Consider the following 21,863-nt stretch of genomic DNA (forward strand, 5'->3'; position numbering starts at 1 on the left):
AAAAAAAAAAAAAAGAGTCACTTATGGTTTGTCTCCCTCCCAATCCCAAAGGAAAATGTTACTTTGTAAGAGAAATAGTTTTGCTAGTATGCCCTTAATATGATGTGATGAAAATGGCATCTCATCACTATGGTCTTCCTCCACAAAACCCATGAAAAAAATACAATCATAAAAGAAACATCAAATTCCAAGAGGGGTTTCCTACCAAATAACTTAACCAGTACTTCTCAAACTGTCAAGGTCATCAAAAACATGGAAAGTTAAGAGGAGCCTAAGGAAACATAACTCCTAAATGTAATGTGGTATCCTGGGTGTAATTCTAGAAAAGAAAAAGGACATCAGGCAAAAACTGAGGACATCTAAATAAACTATGGGCATTAGTTAATAATGTGTCAATATTAATTCATTAACTGTAACAAAGGTTCCAGGCTGGTGCAAGACATTAACAGAGGAAAATGGGTGCAGCGTATAGGGAAACTCTGTACTAATTTTTCTGGTAATCTGAAACTATTCTAAAAAACTAAAAGGTAGTACTAAAAGAGAAATAAATAATAGTATCTTGAGTTTAATTTTTACTGTTCTTCAGTTTCAGATGATTCCAAATGAAATATATACATATATGTGTACACACACATATATACAGAGAGACAGAGGGAAAAGGAGAACAAAATATTAGGGTTTTTAGACACTATATTATAAAAGGAGTTCCTTATAATACACTACATATTTACCAATATACACAACACCTGTATAGGACATTGATATGATATAAATATGTCTGTGTAGATCTCATCTACTTAAACCACTTCTATTTATACAGAAGTAGTAATAGAAGATAAAAATATAATTCACAGAAATAGAATTATATAAAAAATATAAAATCTATTACAATGCATCTTCCTGAGCTGTAAGATGTGGAAAACTTTTAGCAGAAGGCTTATTTTGCTCAACTAACAAATTAGGCACCTCTAATTTCTTTTCTTACTGAATGCTGACCACTGAAATAGCACATCATGTACTCCTAGAGGGAGCCAAGTCAGAGAGCAGAGAAAGTGCTTGCTAAAATAATTTTCTCTTCTTTCCCAAAAGGGAAAAAGTCAGCAGTGGTGACCAGTCCTGCTGAGCCCTGTGGAAGTCAGTTCCCCTAAGTCCAAATAAACTGTAGTCCCTTATGAAGCCTGCTGAGAAGACCAAAGGGAAAAGGCATTCCACTTGTTAAATGTTTATTATTTGAGCTTCGCAGCCAACTATAATAAGGGAGAGGGGAAACTGTCTGCAAGCTGCATGCAGATTTAGCTACTCAAATTCCATGAATGTGAAATAGAACACTGAGCCTAAACCCTTAAAATTTACTAGGCAGTAGCTTGAGGGAGGTGGTAGTTGAGAATAAAAGCTTGGAGCCGCTAATATTTGGGTCAGTGATTTGAAAGCAGCTCAAGTCAACAAAGAACCAAAACTCTCGACACTGGGAAAACTGTGGCTTCCTCTTGTTATAAGAATCACAATCCAGCAGAGAAAAGGTACAAATCTCTTTTCTCCTAAATAAATATTTTTGCTCTACAAATAAATATTTTTACTTTTGCCTCAAAGCCAAACTCCTATCTATTAAACTGCTGGTGGGTGGGATGACTACAAACTAAACCTTTTTTCACTAATCCTGTGATTCAGAGGATGTCTTCTAGCTGAATCTCAATGACCACTCACTCTGTGCTGAGTTATTCTCCACCTTCCTAGCTGAATGAGGCAGAATATCCTTTTACTAAAATAGTGATATGATGTCTCAGGTTGGATATTCACAGGAATGTGCTTTATATTACTGTAGGATTTTGGCTATGAGTACTAATTAAATACAAAGGGCAGAAGAAGAATACATTTTAGCAGATATCATGATGAAATAAGTCTACTTGAAAAAATAAAATATATATGTATTATCTGTATATAACATATATGTATTATTTTCCAAATTCCCAGGCTAATTATAGCTCAAATTAAAATTAATAACAACCTGGATAAGAATGAAAGCTGGTGCAGCCACTCCGGAAAACAGTATGGAGGTTCCTCAAAAAGTTGAAAATAGAGCTACCCTACGACCCAGCAATTGCACTACTGTGTATTTACCTCAAAGATACAAATGAAATGTAGTGATCCAAAGGGGCACCTGCACCCCAATGTTTATAGCAGCAGTGTCCACAATAGCCAAAATATGGAAAGAGCATAAATGTCCACCAATAGATGAATGGATAAAGATATGGTATATATATACAGTAGAGTGTTGTGCAGCCATCAAAAAAAAAAAAATGAAATCTTGCCATTTGCAATGACATGGATGGATCTAGAGGGTATTATGCTAAGTGAAATAAGTCAGTCAGAGGAAGACAATTACCATATGATCTCACTGATATGTGGAATTTGAGAAACAAGGCAGAAGATCATAGGGGAAGAGAGGAAACAATGAAACAAGATGAAACCAGAGAGGGAGACAAACCATAAGAGACTCTTAATCTCAGGAAACAACTGAGGGTTGCTGAAGGGGAGGTGGGTAGGAGGGATGGGGTGGTTGGGTGATGGACACGGGAGGGTATGTGCTATGGTGAGTGCTGTGAATTATGCAAGATTGATGAATCACAGACCTGTACCCCTGAAACAAATAATACATTATATGTTAACAAAAAATAGAAAGTAAATTAAAACAAACAAAAAACAAAAACAACAACCTGGAGAAAAATCTTTGAGATGAACTAAATCTTTAATGCTCTAAAATACAAGACATAAGGAAGAATGAAGTTGAAAGTAAAAAGACTTGATTGTCATGTAAATATAAACCAACAGATTTACAGGACAGTGAAGTTTTGGGCTCCAGGACTGGTTCTCTGCTAATGGTCTCTCCTCTTGGGCAAAAGAGTTCAACCCTTTCAGCTCCAGTTTTCCCAACCCTAAAACGAAGATACAGATCTGAGGTTTCCCCAAGGTTGAGATGAGGATCAAAAACCTTTTACAAAGTATATGCTGAATTAAAAGAGAATATGAAAACTGGATCAATGGTATATTTTAGCCAATCATCTACTAAATAATAATAGCAATAGCTATCAACAATTAAATGTCTGATACGTGTGGGGCACCCGGGGGCTCAGTCGGTTAGGCGTCCAACTCTTGATTTTGGCTCCAGTCATTATCTCAGGGTCCTGGGGTCCAGCTGCATTGGGCTCCATGCTCAGCAGGGAGTCTGTCTGAGATCCTCTCTCTCCCTCTGACCCTTCCCCCGCTGCTTGCACACTCACTCTCTAATAATTTTTTTTAATTAAAAATGAATGCCTAATATGTGCAAGAACATATTCTATGAGGTCCTTTATGTTTTAATCCTCATTTTAACCCCAAAGGACATCTATAATCTACTTAATAGAAAAAGCCTGATGAGAAAACAGGCTCAGAAAACCAAGAAACTTGCCCAGGATCACAAAGCTAGTGATGAATGGCGAAACTGCAAATCAAAACAAAATCTGGGTCTAAAAACCATGCTCTTTCCACTAGCCATTCAGAACTAACCCGGCATGAACAGGAAATAAGGCATTCACAGCAGTAAATTTTCCAGATAACTACCTTTTAACTTCAAAATTTTATATACATCCATCTAAAAAATATAATGCACCTTTTTTGCTTTAACTAACCAAAGATGATGACTTTCTTCAAAACTCAGGAGTATGACCGCGGTCATTTTGAGGGAGATTACAGCTGCGGTTCCCGTAGTTCTCTCCCTGCTAAGGCTGAGCTAGCGGACTCCAACGCTGGCATTACCTCTCCCAAATCTCTGCCCCAGCTATTGCACAGCCAGGAACTCAGAGAATTCATGGGATACACACAAATCTAAGTCAGTAAGGCCCTGGGTAAGAGCCTGCAGGAGGCTCCTGCTAAACACAGTGCCCATGCTAGTTGTGCTATTTGTGTTCTAGCTTCCTGCTGGGTTGTAGCTGTCATCTGTCAAAACCGACGTCCCGAAAGACCAACCCTCCAGATAAATGGAGCCTTACTGAACTGAATAAACACTTTGTTTCACAGTATTACCCGATCACTTTAGATTTCAATTTTCTCAATGTCATCTTACTGTTTTGAAAATGGAATCACAGGATTAAAATACCTCACTTCTAAAACCTATTGTAGAGCAAACCCTTCAGGAGATTCATACACTTGTATTTAGTTGCAGGACACCTGAAACACGACAGGTAATAAACACTCTCCTGGAACAATGATGATGGTAAACTCAGTCTGAAACTACCGACTGGCCCGTGGGTGTGTGGCATTTGAATGCATTCAAGAAAGGCTCTCCTTGGCCTACATGCCATCTCTGCCACACACCCACCCTTCATCCTTCTCCCACACCAGCAGAAGGAATGACTGGATAAACGCTTCTTCGTTCATCAGGGATAACGTGTAGCATGCAGCACTCAGCTGCTCACAAGTAGGTCTTCCTCTCCCTGCCCAGGCAAATGCAAACTCCCTGCCGGAAGGGAGACTTTCATCCTCATCTTCCGTACTCCACTCCCAGAGCCTTGGGTAGCACCTTCCAGACTGCGAGTGCCTCAAGAGTGTACATTCTGTCCTTCATTCATCTACTAAGTATTTAATGGCATCAAAATGTGTTCCCTCTTCTACCACCTCACTCCCTGCAAGGGATGAGAAGGCCCTCCCTTTCATGAGATTGCTGAAGTATCTGTGTTAAACAGTGGAATAAAAGACAGAACCTCTATTTTAAAAGTAAGGTCACAGGAAAGATCCTACGAAAAATTAATGCTTGTTTTCTCACATGCCATTGATATATTGATAAATGCCATGTACCCGACTTCAAAACAGTGTGAATAAAAATATGTCCTTGCCTTAATAATAAAAGATATATAAACTCAGTCATAGAATTTACTCTGTATATTTTAACTGTAACTTCATCACTTTTACCTTATTGAAACTGATGTGCCTACCAGTACCAAAGATAGTACAATATCAATAGTTGAGGTTTCGTTCATTTTGATTTCAGACATTTACACTTCATTAGAAATAACTAAAAACTTCTGTCCCATATTCAAGGGCCCCTAGTCAGCTCATCATGTCATGCCTGGTGTCACTTATTTACATGTATCGTCAGTACTATTAATGTAGGTTCTTCTATAGTAAATGATTTTCTTAATACCTCTTCACTTTGGATTTTTTCCAGTTGACTCTTTTAATACCCAAATCCACATATGATTCAGTGAGTTCTATATTTAATTCTCCTTCTGAGTCACTTGGAAGTATTCCTAATTTTGCAGCAGATTCATAGAGAGAAATTTCATCTTTCAGTTCTGCTAATTCTTCCTGAAACATAAAATTATTGAAAATTATTTTCTTACATGAAAGAATCAGTCATTCATCTATGCTTCGAAATTCATTTTAATGATCAGCAGAAATGCTTCTTCACATACACTAAAAATAACTTTAAAATAATGCTGCTATGAACACAGGTGTAAAACTAATATATACATTAATAACTTAGAGGTATATATACACAGAGAGATATATATAACTTTAGAAAGGCCAGCACACATTGGTTTTCAAGTAAACTGAATGAACAAATGAATAAATGAAGGTGAAAGCAAATGTAAGGAGCTTCTCTCCCACCTCCCTCGCTTACATTCTGTCCTCCACAAAAAGTGTCCCTTGAGCTGAGAAATTGACGGCAGCACTTTTTAGCATTCTAGAGGACAGAGTGGACTGGTTTGCCAAGAACGTGTTGTACTTTAGCCTGCCGGTGGGAAAAGGCAGAATGTGTCTTTCCAGCAGAGGTAATACTGGAATTCGTCTTCCAGTGGAAAATGTAAGTAGTGCTGGAGGAGGAGGTGAGAGAGCTGCAGAGAAACTGCAGGTCCCCCACACCTGTACATGTACTTATCTCTGGGATACACCCATAAATGAAAGGACACGCCACGTGAAGGAGGCTACAGGCAGCCTGGGGGCGGGGGGCAGTGCCCTGGCTCTGCAGTCAAGAAGGACCAGGGCTTGCCTACCTAACTGTGTGGGTGAGACTGCGAACAACTCTCAGTGTCTGGTCTGGAGATGGTCCAACTACCTCTTTTATAGAGAAATCCAAGGTTCAGAAAAGTGATGTAAGCACTGCCTAATTCAGTTACCCACAGAGTCTCTTCCAAGTGGCAACACTCACTTGCAAAGCCTTGCTCATGTTTTCACTCATAGCATGTGCTTTCTGTGCTTGCTGCAGCTGGAACCGTAGCTGAGCCACCTCCTGTACGGAGCCTGTGGGGGATAAAAATCACAGAGTACACCACAAGTAAAGGGACAAAGTACCCACGATGTTCAGAAGACCTTGAATCCACTGAGGCTATGGAAGGTGGAGCTCTGCCTTATTACCTTTTCATTACCTTTCTAGGAGCACAAAGGTGTAGCCACTGGGACCCAGAAGGCAGAGATCCAGACATTTCCAAGACATGTCCACACACTTAATATGGCTCCTCTTATGTCCCTGGGAGGTTGAAGACTTGGGACTACTGTGACCTTGCTATGAATCAAATCAGCCACGTCTACAGACCTTAATACTCCACGAGTCCTTTAACAGGAGCATAACGTTCCAACTCATAGAAAGCCAAAGCAAAAATTCTTTGGAACCCATTTCTACCCTCTAATAAGAAAACTACATCTTGCTGCCTTTAGCTTCTTTCGAAATGCTTTTATTTCCACCACCCCCACCTCCACATGTGAAAAAACCATATTCAGGCCATGCTTCGGAAACTTCGGTAACCTAATGTTTTAAATGTACTAGGGGAGGCTCCCATTTAAAAGGAACTTTATGGGGCCTTCTCAAAAGAAAATGAGCATCTGGGAAATGGTTAAGCAGAGTAATGATGGCATATTATGCAACGAAAGAAAATAGTATTTTCAAACCCTTTAGTGGCAAGGAGAAAAGCTCACTAAATAATGCCATGTGAAACAAATGGATACAAAACTGAAGAGGGAGCGGGGGCCCAAACGGTATAAGCCAAATTTTGCCCCTACCAAAACCTCTGCACACACATATTTTGACAGCCTTTGACTTCAGCACCTTCAGCTTCTGAGTAAGTGACTCTGATACACATTGTACCAACAGTCTGAATAGGCTTTACGTGCCGAAGCGTGACTTTCATATGTCGGGTCCTGAAGAACCACTGAGCTATTTCCACAGCAGAAGCTACTCACCAGCACCCATGGCAGTTTTGTCGGTGGGACAGTTTGCATAAACATGTGATTATTTTATTGCCTTTTACTCTAATGTCATTCTATAAAAACGGATAAGAAAAGTACTGCTGAAACTAATGACGAACAATGTAGGTCACAAACTTAATACCATGGAAACCATATGAGAAATCTTAAGCATGACAAAAATAGAACTCCCTAGCTTCAACTGACCAGGTTAAGTGCGAGGGGCGGGGGGGATTAAAGAAGTTTCACAAAACAATAGAAACACATGATCAGACTGATGTTAAAAAGCAAAATATAATGGGATTTCATAATCATTTTTACTTCCCAGGGATAGAACCCACCTTCTAACATACATTTTATTGTTCAATTTTTGCACATTCAGCTTTGGTATGTTTTCAAAAATGTATTATGTACAGAAGCAGGGAATTACCTAAGTGTATGTGTTCAATTTCACTTGAGGGCAATGCATTCAAACATTAAAAAGTTACCTCTGTGTCACAGGATTATTGGTTATTTTTATTTGCTACTTTGTACTTGTTTATGTTCTCTAAATTATCAATGAAAACGCATTATACCTTTATACATATATACTAGTAATGTTTAAAAAATTGTAACTGATGATTTTTTCTGTCTTTTCTGGATTTTAATAATTCACAGATCCTACTATGTTCTCTCTGCATATTATACTAGCCCCCTGGGGAGACAAGGGTTCATCCCGGACACCCACCTGAGTGCAAGAAGTTGGCACATTGCTTCTGACTCTCCTCTAGACTTCTCGTCAATCTGTTAATGATCTCAGTCTTTTCTAATTTCATTGCTTCTTGATTCCTTTCCAGTTCTTTCACTTGATCTTTCAAATGACAACAAATATCTTCCTAAGTAGAAAAAGTATTCAAGAAGTCCTTTTCATGATCAGTTATTAAATACTAAACTAACAAATACAATAAATAATTGGATTTTAGCTCAAACATAAAATCATCACAGAGCAGCATCACCTCTTTTTCAAGGTTAAGTGCATAGGACTGGAAGTTAGAACAAATTTTTATGATCTTAGGGGAGTCATCAACTTCTCCATCTGTTTTTTCTTTTATAATTATGCTAATAAAGGTTAAATTCAATGATTTCTGAAGTCCTTTCTGTTCTACAATCACAAGACATCGATATTTTAAAACCAGATTCCATTCAGGCCAAAGAAAATGTATTATACCTACCTCTATCTGCATGTTACACTGTCAGTATAAGTGTATGTATATACATTTAGGCAGACCACTTTGAAACATGGAACCTATATTCCAAGACAGCAAGGATTCAGATAAATACATGGAAACTCACCTATTCTGAAGAGCCAAAAGCTCATTCTACTCTGAGCAGCCAAAAATAATCTCTCCCTCCTCTGAACTTCTTTTATACTTAATCTGTCTCTTTATTATATTTTTCTACCTTTTACATGTCTTATTTTTCTTAATAAAGTCTCCTTGAAGGTACCTATGCAGTGCCTTATACACAGTGAGCGTTATAAAAACAAACAAACAAACAACCCTTTAAAAATGAATGACAGAGAAAACCAGACAGGACATATGTGTATGTGTATGCGTGTGCACGCACTTGTGCACACACACATGCATGCATTCATGTGTGTAACTGTATGGGGATATATAGAAAAATAGGGAGCATGTATATAATATATTCAAATTTCTTCAAAAAGAAAAATGTGTTTAGGAGTAATAAGCCATGCTAGTCCCAAGCCTATGTAGAAGAAATCATCCCTTCTCATTCAAGAAAGACTACACATGGGAATGCCTGGGTGACTCAGTTGTTAAGCATCTACCTTCAGCTCAGGTCATGATCCCAGGGTCCTGGGATCGAGAACCCCACGTCAGGCTTCCTGTTTCTCCCTACCCCACTCCCCCTGCTTGTTTCCTTCTCTTGCTGTGTCTTTCTCCATCAAATAAATAAATAAAAATCTTAAAAAAACAAAAACAAAAAAGACTACACAGGCTGAACTGCAGAGCATGAGACAGGCAGGAGTAAGTTAACTGGCTGAAGTTACCTGAAAAAGCCTCAAGAAAATAAGTATTAAGAATATCAAGGGAGGGTTTTGAAGCAAAGAGAAGGCATTTGCGACCTGATCCATAGGATAACCTAAAGCCCAATAATGCCTTAAGGATAGTAACATAAGGTACACCTCATAAGGATACTGACAGCATCACTAAACAGAGGAAAGGGACTCTGAAGTCTCCTATTTTAGTTAAAAAAATTCGTGTGAATTTTGCATTCTATTTCATAATGTAGTCATGTTTGCTTTAAATTTTTTCTACCAAATTTCTGAGCAAAATGAAGCTTCTGGAAACTGCTCCATGTTTATTCAACAGTGCAAACCTCTTGGCACACTGCTGTGGATTCCCAAGCCAGCTTGAAAAGCATGGTCCTAAAGCGCCAAAATAACACAGCAAACACAATGAATGGGCTAACATTAACAACAGCATGAATGTATGTGTGAGAAGGGGTGGGGAGACAACATTTATGGGATGGGGAGGCCGTAATACTTTTATAAGAGACTAAGAACTGGCAAAAAGAAAGTTCAAGAAAAAGTAGATATGAAAAACATATGAAGAGAAGGACGATGGTGGCAATAACTAGACTAAATGCAGCAATCAACTGAACCATGTTGTCTCCTATTGACAAGTTCAGGGAAACCAATTACACTCAAACTTGCTCAGTTTCAACACCATGGAACACTACATCAAACTAATGATGTACTGTATGGTGACTAACATAATAAAAAAATAAAAACAATTAGAAGACCCTCAAAAATGAATAAACAAAATGAGTCGTTCCTTCTTTTCTATGGGTAGCTTGAGTGAGAACATGCAGTTCAAGATGGTTAAAGGCTGAAGCTTTAAGACTCAACAAGCAGCAATGTCCACAATAGCCCAACTGTGGCAGGGGCTGAGATGCCCTTCAACAGATGAATAGATAAAGAAGATGTGGTCCATACATACAATGGAATATCACTCAGCCATCAGAAAGGATGAATACCCACCATTTGCATCCACATGGATGGAACTGGAGGGGATTATGTTAAATGAAGTTAAGTCAAGCAGAGAAAGACAGTTACCATATGGTTTCACTCACATGTGGAACATAAGCAATAGCATGGAGGACATAGGGGAAGGGAAGGAAATCCAAACGGGAAAATCAGAGAGGGAGATGAACCATGAGAAACTATGGACCCCAAGAAACAATGTGGGGGTTTCAGACAGGAGGTGGGTGGGGATGAGGGGAAATAGGGTGATGGGTATTGAGGAGGGTACGTGTTATGATGAGCACTGGGTGTTATACTTAACCAATGAATCAGTGAACACTACATCAAAAACTAATTATGTACTAAACAGTGGCTAACTGAATGTAGTAAAAATATGAAAAAAAAAAAAAAAAGACTGAGCAAGACAAGTGTGATGACAGAGATAATAGCTGAATCTATGGGAGCAAATAGAATTGAACAGATTTTTAGAGCACAGAGACATGAGTATGCCACACAAAGGTCTGTGGTAATCTCTTAGCCAAGAGAAGGTATTTCAACTGGAGCCTTTAAATATAAGGTTAAAGGAAAGTCAGAAAGTAGACCAGGCAAAAGTTATGACATAGAAACCAAAGTCCATGACTTCACCCAAAGCTGCAGATTTCAAGAAGATCAGAGTGAAGAAAGATTTTATACCATCAAGGAGATAATCAGAGATCTTAACCTGACATTCAGAGACCTCTGAACATGACACTCCCAAGAATGGGAGACAGAAGACAGGAGAGTCCAGGAGATGGTTTGCTATAAGAGAGTTCTGTCACTGAAGGAACACGGAGCTCCAAGAAGTTTTGGCTGAGTATAACAATATGATTAGTTTACAACTGTAGTCCTTTCCCACTGAGAAACTTACTCAAGTTCATCTACTAAATTATCCAGTCATTTGTACCTTGCTACTATTTTCCAAGAATTGTTTTAGTTGTCTTGGTACTGTGCTGAATGGAACATAGGAAAAGGTTTGTCTGAAAGGGAAATACTTTATAAAGTATATCCCTCTTCAATAACTTTATAAAGAAAAAGAGGGCAAGGGGCAAAATGCAGAATGTATGTATGGTTACCAGCTACTCTAAGAAATCAACCCTCTCTGTATAGAATATTCATACCTTTTTTCTGATTATAGGCAGGCAACTCCCTAGCTCCTGGTTGATCTAATTTATAGCGGCTTTCTAACCAGGAATCTCAATTTGGATTCTAAGATAGTATGGATTGTCTTTTTATTAAAAATACTGTTGAGCCAACTGATCCCAAATTGTCAGCACAAAAGAAATACCCTAAGAAACATTCCCAAGAGGAAAAACTATAAGCACTTCGGAATCATCACTTTGCAGAGCAGCTATGCAATTACATCCAGAGGGCTAACATCAATCTTATGACATGTTTAAAAAAAAATAAAATCAGTCACAGAATGTAACAGTAGAAAAGACATCAGTCAACAACTTCAATCTGTGGTTCAGGAATCTGAAACACAGTCAGCACAAAATCAAGGCTTTGTTCTGTGTTCTAGTCCAAGGTCCTTTTATTGGGGGCAGGGGGAGGGGTAGTGGCAAAAACAGAATGGAGTGGGCACAGGGGTTGAACACAGCAAGAATTTCTTTCAGCCCTCCCCTGTGTAATGTGTCAAAGTCAGCAGAGAATGGAGAGATCCTCTACCCTACAAGGAAAAGCCACCAGACTCCACCCCTCTTGTCATCCAAAAAGGACCACTGTCCAAGTCCAACTAACTTTAATGCTACTATACCAACATAGCCAAAATAAATAAAACTATATCTCAAATGTCATTTGTTTAAATACTGAAGATTTTTTCAATAATTTGGCATAGCTTTTGTCTTTCCCCACATAGCCTCCACACCAATCAAACTCACAATATTTTTCTATACAAAAAGTATATTTAAGAAAGTAAATCTCATAACTCATATAAATACATATAAAAATAAGATGGAATACAATTATTACTGGTAATAATGCAGTACTTATGTACCTAATCTTATGTACTTCTACCTAATATATGGAAAAATTTAGTCAGCTATTATAAATAAAAAATAGCAACACAAATCAGGATGAATTTTAAGTGTGGTAGGATGTGCCATACCCTCCCATTTTATTTTTTTGCTCTTCTTCCCTTGGGTTAAATTAATTTTAAAATTACATGAAGTAAATTACACTCTGAAATTTTACTCATTCAAGTGGTTACCTGGGGTTTGGAACACAAGCAAACTCACCACCTGACTCCCCGTCATCTTCCATTTTATTCTCTTTGGGGCAGAAATAATACAGACTGTGAGAGATGCTCAAGTTTTACATCTCGGCGATTTTAGATCAGACTTTCTTCCTTATGTTATTACACTATTCTCAAAAATTAACTCTTCTCCCAAGAACCACTTCTACACAATATTCACTGACGGGTAAATTACTCAAGAAAGACTTTCTACTGTTTAAGCTCCCAGGACAACCTCTCAAGTTCACTCCAGCTCCCAGAACACTCACTCTTTTCGGTATGGATTTGCTCTAGGGCAACAACAACAATATGTATAAATACTGTACAAATACAGGACTAGTAATGCGAGAACTGAGAAAGTACTAACCAATCCTATTAGGGAGAGAATTTCCAAAATTAAGCCTTTAGGACATATTCATTGATGAAAAATCATTGGCTTTTAAGTTTTACTTATAAACACTTACTGCAAACATCCAAAATTTTCACATGAGGAACCACAAAATATCAGTTACAAAAAATAGCCAGCCTTCCTCATTTATAACAGTTGCTTATGTGAAAGCCTCCTAACCTGTTCCTTAAGAGCAGTAACTGTAGCATCCAGCTTCCTTTGTAAGGACACCACTTGCTCTTCGTGCTTCTTCGTGAGGCCCATCACGATGCTCTCATGCTGCTCTCTAGCACGCTGAAGGGATTCCGAGTGACGGAGGTCCAGCAGCTGCTGCTTCAGGCTCTCCAGAGCCATTTCAGTTGTCCTGGACTTCTTAATCATCTAGCGGATACACACGGGAGAGCCATGTTTGCAGTACTTTAACTCTGTCCTCTCTTTATAGATTGTAATGCCAAAAATCAACCATCCTTCAAGAAGAATGGTAAAGAAAGGGTCTCCCTATGGTGGGGCAGATTTAGTTCCTTAGGACTTCCCTAGCTGGAACCCACCAGGCCATTACCATTTTACCTTACACCCCCCACTCCTAAAAAATGTTTCCAGTTGCTGGAAACATTCACTGAGAAAAAGAACCTGTAGTTACCTGAGGAGAGTGATAGAGGATTTTGCTCAGCATAATGGCAATGTGGGTACCAGACAAGGCATTTGCTGCTACAATAGTGGTCCCAGCACTGTTTGCATTGCTCTGTGAACCAAGTGTGAGGGGCAAGCCAATTGCTGGGTCACAGAAAAATGACAACCATTTCTTGAAAGACTAATGAAAACTGTCAACGACCATTTGTTAAAAACAAAGTTTTGAATCTCTACAGTTTTGGAAAAAACAATTGTACCGGGCTAAACAACGGTTCCCAAAAGAGGGCCGTATCCTAATCCCTAAACCCTGTGAATATGTTATGTCACATGGCAAGGGAAAAGTAAGGCTGTAGACCAAATTAAAATTGCTATTCAGATGACCTTAAATTAAAAATGATTATCCTGGATTATCTGGGTGGGCCCAATGTATCGAGAAAGGTCCTTAAATGAGGAAAACTGAGGCAGAAAAATCAGAACCAGTGACTTCTGGCTCTGAAGATGAAAATGGGCCACAAGCCAAGGAATGCCGGTGGCCTCCAGGAGCTAGAAAAGGCAAGAAAATGAATTCTTCCTTAGAGCCTCTGAAAAGCAACAAATCCCTGCTGACAGCTTGATTTTCACCCAGTGAGACCCATGTCAGACTTCCAGCCTCTAGAACAGTAAGATAATATGCATTGTTTCAAGCCATTAAGTTTATGCTAATAATAGAAAATTAGTACACGTGGTGATTCTGTTGCTTTTATGTTTTCATTTATGCTGTATTTTTTTATACATGCAATTTCTAATTTATAAAAAGATTTAAAAGTTATAACGTTTTACTATATAAAAGCAATTCAACTTTTTATAAGAACTATCAATTTTCAGAAAGTTAAAAATGCTAACAGTCTCTTACACAAAAAAATTAAAATTTCAAATGAGGCTTATTCTTCCTTTCTATTAGAGATTGACCATTTATTCCAATACTGTTTAAAGCGCTTATGACAGTTATTCATTTGCTCAATAAAGAAAGGGAGTACTTTGTACCAGGCAGGCTTCTAAAAACTTAAGGACATGATGACAGGACAGGCAAGGTCCAAGCTCTTGCTACTTTCTGGTGGAAAGAGACAAACAATAACAAGTAAACAAAGAGATAGTTTCAGATCATTTTAAAATAGAGTAACAGGATATGGCATGATGAAGGAGAGTAGGAATATGGAGCTATGGGCTACTCTAGATATAACGTGGCTTGTTTTAGCTGACACCCAAAGGATAAGGAGCCAGCTATGAGACAGCATTGTTTAAATTCTTTCATAGAACCATCCTCAGAACTAGCCACACATCTCCAAAACCAACCTCACAACTTTATAGGCACTTTTAATTTTAACCACCTTCCTTCCCCCCACCTCCAGAACAGTATCTCTCTCATGAGTCACCCCCACCAGCCTTCACTACCAATGACTTATGACCATTTCCAACCATTAAATGGCTATCTATCTCATTAATCAAAGAATGTACCACCACTTTTTTTTTTTTAAAGATTTTATTTTTAACTAACCTCTATACCCAACGTGGGGATTGAACCCACAACCCCCAGATCAAGTCACACATTCCACCAACTGAGCCAGCCAGGCTCCCTTGTGCCACCACTTTAAAGGCAAGTCTACCGGGGTCAGGAAATTCAGGCGCTGCTGTTTTGTCAATAACTGGCTTTGTAACCTTGGGCAATTTTGACTTCTCCAAAACTTGATTAATTCATCGATAAAATAGCAAACACAATGCCTCATGCCTCACTAATCAAAATCCCAACAAGATTTTTTACAAACATAAAAAGTTGATATGCAAAATCTAGAAAAGAAAATGTGAAAAAGAACTACAAATTTTTTAAGAATACTAGTTTGTTCACCACATTTTAAAACACACCATAAAACCATAGTTGTGCCAGTATCAGAGCAAGAATAGAGAAATACATAAGACAAAATATGTACAGGTTACATCAGTTTTCAACAGCATTCACTCAACCTATACTGACCTCCTATTGTGTGCCAGAAGGCAGGGAAGACTTAGGAAAAGAAAACCCACCAGCAGGGCGTGTTAATCAACTAGCAGTTTGCTGAGGAAAGCACCTTCCAGAGAGAAGGAATGGCATATACAAGTACATAAAAGCAACACATGCACTATTGAGTTTGAGAAGAATAAGGAAAGAGGTAGGCAAGGATCTGATGGCCATTTCCATGCCATACTTCATCCCACAAGTAAAGTGGGGTCAGGCCTTAAGCAAGGGAAAAACTATCGGGATTTTAGAAAGACTGGCCAAGAGAGAATTTGCAGAAGGGGTAAAAGCCTAGAGACTAGGGACACCTGGATGACTCAGTGGGTTAAGTGCCCGACTCTCGATTTCAGCTCAGGTCGCAATCTCAAAGGGTCATGAAATCAACCCTCGCATTGGGCTCCACACTGGGCATGGAGCCTGCTTAAGATTCTCTTTCTCCAGCTCCCTCTGCCCCTCCTCCCACCCTTATACCCCCCACTCCTTAAAAAAAAAAGACTAGAGACTAGTTAAGATACTTTTGCAACAAATGGTAAAATCCTGAATCAGGGACATGGGGACAGAAATGTGGAGACTCAACAGAAGGTAGTGGCTGACTGGATGAGAGGGAACAGAGGAGCTGTGCAGACTTTTATCTGGTAAGCAGATGACTGGGTATATGAGAGCACCGTCCCTCCAAGGTCAGGGAAACCAAAGCAGGCTGACGCTGGAAGAAGATATAAACTGCAAAGTTCTGCTGAGTTTAGCCCCACATTACCAAAAGTTAAGTAAAGTTTTCACTGTAATGAATAATCTTTTACCATAAATAATCACAATAAAATATTTACCTGTTCCTCGTTCACTTTTAATGCTTGTATTTGGGTCTCCAGTGTTTTTATTTGTGCTTCAAGCTGTATCTCTCTCTCTTTTCCATTCTGAAAGAGTTTCTGTGATTCTCGGAGGCTGAGGGTCAAACCATCCTTTTCATCTACAACATTAAAAATTATTATATAAATAACTTACTGTGCAGGGACCCTTATTTTCACAATCTCTTATCAAATATCAGGTTGGTATCATATGAATGTTCAGTTCAATTCAGATAGTAAACTTCAGTTGATTTAGAGAAAACCAGGAAAGTTCCAAAAAAGAATGCCTCAGTGGCACCAAAAAATTGAGAAAATCAGAACCACTTCTCTCAAAAATATTACTGTATCATTTTGAGGACCATAAGATTTCCTAACAATGGTTTCAGCATTTGTTTACTTGAGAAGTTACATAGATGGGACAAATCCCTGCTAATCAAAGAAGGAATCTGAAGACTATTTGTTTTTCATACACACTTGCAATGAACTTTAACATTCACCTAATCTGAAATTCTTCCCACATACTTTATGGTAACAGTTTACAAGTTCTTCTCTCAAAATAAATTTTATAAACATCACAGAAAGAGATCTTTTCACTATTAATTAAGTTTGAAACAAGCTAGAGATCAGTCACAAAATTATTCTACAAATGAAAATTTCACCATTGACCAAAACTACAGAATGCATGAAGAGTAAACAATTATAACTTGAAACTGTTTTCCTCTATGTGCCTCTCTCAGTAATGGCACTATTTTTCTCCTTGACACACCAAAAGGAGTTTGAGATCACAAACTCTTACTTGGATTAAAATCTTATTTTAATCTGTAGGCTTAGAAAATGTATTGCAAACTAAACACAAGTCTCTCTGGGAATTGGAATACTTCATCCAAGGTAAACTACATATGGAATCAACAACTTATTAGGACAGAACGCTATAAGCATAGTTAAATAATGTTCACTGATTCTAACAGCCCAATAGAAGAGAATGAGAAAGCGAGGACCTCAAAATAGAATGTCCTGGTGAGAAATAATCCAAGGCAAGGTGTCAAAATCCTGGGTTTTTGTTTCATTCTGACTGACTCATTAGGAGCCCTTTGACCAAGCGCATCCACTCTCCAAGCTTCATATTTAAAATAAGCTGTTAGAAACAAGATGTCTAGCTTTAGTGTACCTCATAAATGACAGCACCCAACAGGTGTCATCTTACCTTTGATTATCAGAAGCTGGTGATTCAGATACCTAATTTGATGCTCACTTTCATTTAACTTTTCAACTAAATTGTCTAGTTGTCTCTCTTTTGCTTTGTTAAGAACCTGAAGTTGGATAATCTGCATATTTTCTGCAGCATCTGCATTAAAATTAGAGATAATTTATTAGATAAAAACATACCCAAATGTAAATTTGTGGATACAACTCATTAGTATCATGAAATCAATTCAGTGAATTTTGATTACTATTTTTTAAAAAAATAAGACAGTATATCCGAGTGCATCGTGGAGTATGAATAATGATTATTTTGTGAAATGTGTTTTCGTTACGTATACTTATTTACATAGGTAAATATTATAAGACCTCATCACAATGTAAAAAAGGTACTTTTTACTGTGGTCACTGCCAGAAAAGTTTAAGAAGTCACTGGTCTAGAGTATAACCCTGAGTCACACTACCATTTTGGCTAATTAAAAATAAGCACATACCAATTACAATGGAACAGAGTTCTATGTTCTCATAAAATTGAAAAAAGAAAACTACATCAGATTCTATAAAGCCAATTTTAAAGGAAATTTCTAGGCACTCTTCTCAAAGTGTTTTATCTTAAACAGGAATGGGAATTACATCATATTCACATTCATGCTAGCACATAACCAATGAAGAGATGAATAAAGAATTTTGAGGTCTTCCTTCAGAAATGATTAAAGTCACTTTAGGGACCACTTAAAAATGACTGGGGAAAAAAAGAGAAAAAATGATGTGTAGGAGAAGGATAGTGCTTCAACCACAAAACGACAAATATTTTTCTTCATTTTCTTCTAGAACAATACTTCTACTTGCCAACAAACAAAACAATCTTCTTTTTAAAAAAGAGATAAGGCTGAGACCTGAAGACTGAAAACTTTGTTACAGGTCAACTTAGAACAGGGCTAACTCAAGAATGAGCAGTCTACAGGCCACACCTCTCCCCAGTCATTTTTTTTTTAACTACTATGGCTAAGAAGCTATAATCACTAAAATTCAACACTACTGTACCATTAAGTTACCTAATTAACTTCCAAATGTTTAATTTAGGCAAATGTGTAACTTACTTAAACAAAAAATAAATCAACTGTGTTTTATCAAAACACAGACTCTTAAGAGAGTCATGTAAGGTTATCTACACAGAAAGACCAGACATACAAACATCACTGAACACAGTAGAACTGAAAGAGCAAATACCAAGATATCGGGCCACTGGTGTGATGCTTATTAACTCAGCCTAAAATCGGTTATGCCACCCATGCTGTCCACCCCCTCACCTCATTCCATAAAACCTCCTGAACAAAGAGAGGCGACCCTGATTTGCTGTCAACTCCTTGCGGGGAACTGAGGTCTGGCCTCCCCCATAGCTCTCCTGCAGCCCACGTGTATGTGTTATGCCACAAGCAGTGCTCTGAAGTTAGGGCGTGCAGCCCAGTCTTCTAGGTGGAGCCCAGGAAGCCCAGAACAGCCAATGACATACCCCCCTGCTTCTTAAATGTGAAACAAACTACCACCTTGCTGTCACACTCTAGAGTCACCCTGGCTCTTCAATATGCACAATAACTGGAAGCGATTTCACATGCTGGAGAGTAGGACAACAAAAGTTAAATGTAGGAAACACTCATTCAGGTCAGTCACAGCCTAAGTTCTGGCTTTTGATTTTGGGTGTTTCATCTCCTCCCAACTCTCCAGTAACATTTCTCTCGTTCTCATATTTATACATGCAGCATATAAAGGGAATTTTTTTCGCAAATGCCACATGACTAAACCCAAGATAACCCTAGTTTAAATTCTGAATATTAAGTACTGCATATCAGAGTTACCTAATTACTACACTAAAAGTCTAAAAATTAAAAGAAAAACTTAAGATGATAACGGCTAACTTACTGAATTACATTTCTATATAGTAATAAAAAAATCTAAGTTTGAAGAGAAAACTCAATTTCATTTTCCAAATTAGACTTCAGTAAGAAAAACATGTATCTAATGAAAAGTCTTAACCAACTAGAACAACTGAAATATGCAGCTGAGAAGAACTATTAATGTTTTATTATGGTAAATTTCAAATATATAAGGTAGAGAGTAGAGTGGCAACGAACCCCATAAACCCCTCACCCAGAATCAGTAACTACAAACTCATGGTCAGTCTTGCTTTATATCTCCACCTAACATTACCCCCAACAACATATTATTTAAAGTAAATCCAAGACTCCATATCAGTTTATTCATAAACACTTCCGGATTTCTAATAACAGAACTTTAAAAAAAAAAAAAAAAATCAACCACAATCCCATTATCATACTTTAAGAAAAAATGACAATTTTTGAGTATGCCCAGTGTTCAAAACTAATTCTGTTATTAAGAAATAAATATAAACTTGATACCTACTTTCTTTTTTTTTTTTTAAGATTTTATTTATTTATTTGACAGAGAGAGATCACAAGTAGACAGAGAGGCAGGCAGAGAGAGGGAGGGAAGCAGGCTCCCTGCTGAGCAGAGAGCCCGATGCGGGACTCGATCCCAGGAACCTGAGATCATGACCTGAGCCGAAGGCAGCGGCTCAACCCACTGAGCCACCCAGGCGCCCTTGATACCTACTTTCATTAGCTCCTAAAAATTGTTGTTGCAGGCTTTCAAATGTGTCACTTCCTGCTATCTCTTGGGCTGGTGAGTCATTATTCTGTGCAGAAGCTTGATAAGGTTTATATGTCACTTTATATGGTTCCAAAGCTTGACAACTGGGACCTTGTGATGTAACAAATTGCTATCAAAAGATGATAAATGAAACTGACAATCAGGATTTGGCTTTTTCTTTGAAAATGATCTGAATTAGACACTTCAATTTTGTTAGGAAATTTAATTGTGGTACAATTACAAACTTTATACATATATCTTAGCTTAAAAATACCACTTACAGTCATTTAACCCTATTAATTAGAAGTCTATAATATATAATTTTACATATCTTAATGGTACTTCTGAGCATACAATGGGTCCAATTACATAAATAACACTCAAGAATTCCAGTAAGATTGTATATAAATAAGAATGATTTAGGTGATGCCAACATCTTGAGAACATAAGGGTGTACATATTCAATAGCAAGAACATGCCTTGTATATAATAAATATTCACTAACATTTACAGAATAATTAATATTCCATAGAGATAGAAAATGACCATCTTAAAAGGATGAAAAAGTCATCCTGTCATTGGGTGACACAGAACAGCTGTTGGCAAAAAGATAATAGCTACTGGCAAAATCAATGTCACTCAAAGTCCAAGAAGCAGCCACCCATATCCTAAGCTCATCCTATATCTGAGCCACCTATATCTTTAGCTCATTAATAAACTTCCCCGGGGAAGCAAAGAAGGGAACGACCTTTGTTTATTTCCTTAGCATTCATCCTGTCTAGTGCTGTATCACCTCAAAACAGATAACAGCTTTGAAGTATTCAACCTAAAATTTGTTATCAAGGTGGTGGGCTACAAAATCAAGTAACTAAATGGGATCGTCTACCATTTGTAGACGGTAGATTGGCACTTTAAAACTATACCAAGATACCTGAACATGGCTTCTCGCTGAAGCATGGTGAAGTGGTAGAAGCCAGAAGCGGCAGTAAATGAGGATGGTTCTTCTTCGGTAAACTTAACTTTTATCTTTTAACTGTTTCTGTAAAGCCTCTATTTTAAAATTTGAACTTAAGGCCATGATTTCATTAGATTGTAAACAGAAAACAGCATGACTAATTCAGCACAAGCCTGAATAAAAGCACTCTCAGGGATTTTTGTACTTAAAGCTTATCATTGCACCTACATACGTTTTTTTAAATATACACATCCACATACAAGCAAATGTGTGCAGACATACACACAAATTCCTGAAAGTCAAGTTCTTATAATACCTGGAAATGATTCCTTTGAGGATCTGAAAATTTAATTACATTGGTTGGTTGACTATTAAATTCCTGCTTCTGACCATTGATATATGGCCTAAAGTTTTCAGGAAGGTGATATAAATCTGTCTGTTCATAATTACTTGGAGGACTATAACCACTTCCGCCTTCATCTCCACCTTCTTTGGGACGGTAGCCAGGATACTGGTCATCATTTTTACTTGGATTGTCTTCCCAGCCGTTGCTACTTTTCTCTCCAATATATACATCCCGAATCTCATTATAGTCCTAGTAGATAACGAGAGTGAAACAAAGGCACTAAGATCTATTCCCACC

The 21,863-nt window shown here is 37.9% G+C and overlaps 1 protein-coding gene across 3 annotated transcripts in view; it reads right to left on the reverse strand.

The window, feature by feature from the left end:
* LOC111160368 (centrosomal protein 152) overlaps positions 1-21,863 on the reverse strand; it is a 91,423-nt gene that overhangs the window by 60,531 nt on the left and 9,029 nt on the right. For 2 of the 3 annotated variants that reach the window (XM_022523449.1, XM_022523441.1), the window contains exons 4-12: positions 21,537-21,815; position 20,558; positions 20,230-20,376; positions 17,603-17,743; positions 16,381-16,520; positions 13,078-13,278; positions 7,943-8,090; positions 6,185-6,276; positions 5,177-5,340 (exon numbers count right to left, since the gene is read on the reverse strand). In XM_022523449.1, coding sequence (XP_022379157.1) covers positions 5,177-5,340; positions 6,185-6,276; positions 7,943-8,090; positions 13,078-13,278; positions 16,381-16,520; positions 17,603-17,743; positions 20,230-20,376; position 20,558; positions 21,537-21,815 — 1,313 coding nt within the window. Of the gene's footprint in view, positions 1-5,176; positions 5,341-6,184; positions 6,277-7,942; positions 8,091-13,077; positions 13,279-16,380; positions 16,521-17,602; positions 17,744-20,229; positions 20,396-20,557; positions 20,559-21,536; positions 21,816-21,863 lie in introns of all 3 variants that reach the window. The other variant, XM_022523457.1, reaches the window with a different exon arrangement.

This window comes from Enhydra lutris, unplaced genomic scaffold, assembly GCF_002288905.1.
Source record: "Enhydra lutris kenyoni isolate GAN:26980312 unplaced genomic scaffold, ASM228890v2 scaffoldscaffold4, whole genome shotgun sequence".
Taxonomy (NCBI): domain Eukaryota; kingdom Metazoa; phylum Chordata; class Mammalia; order Carnivora; family Mustelidae; genus Enhydra; species Enhydra lutris.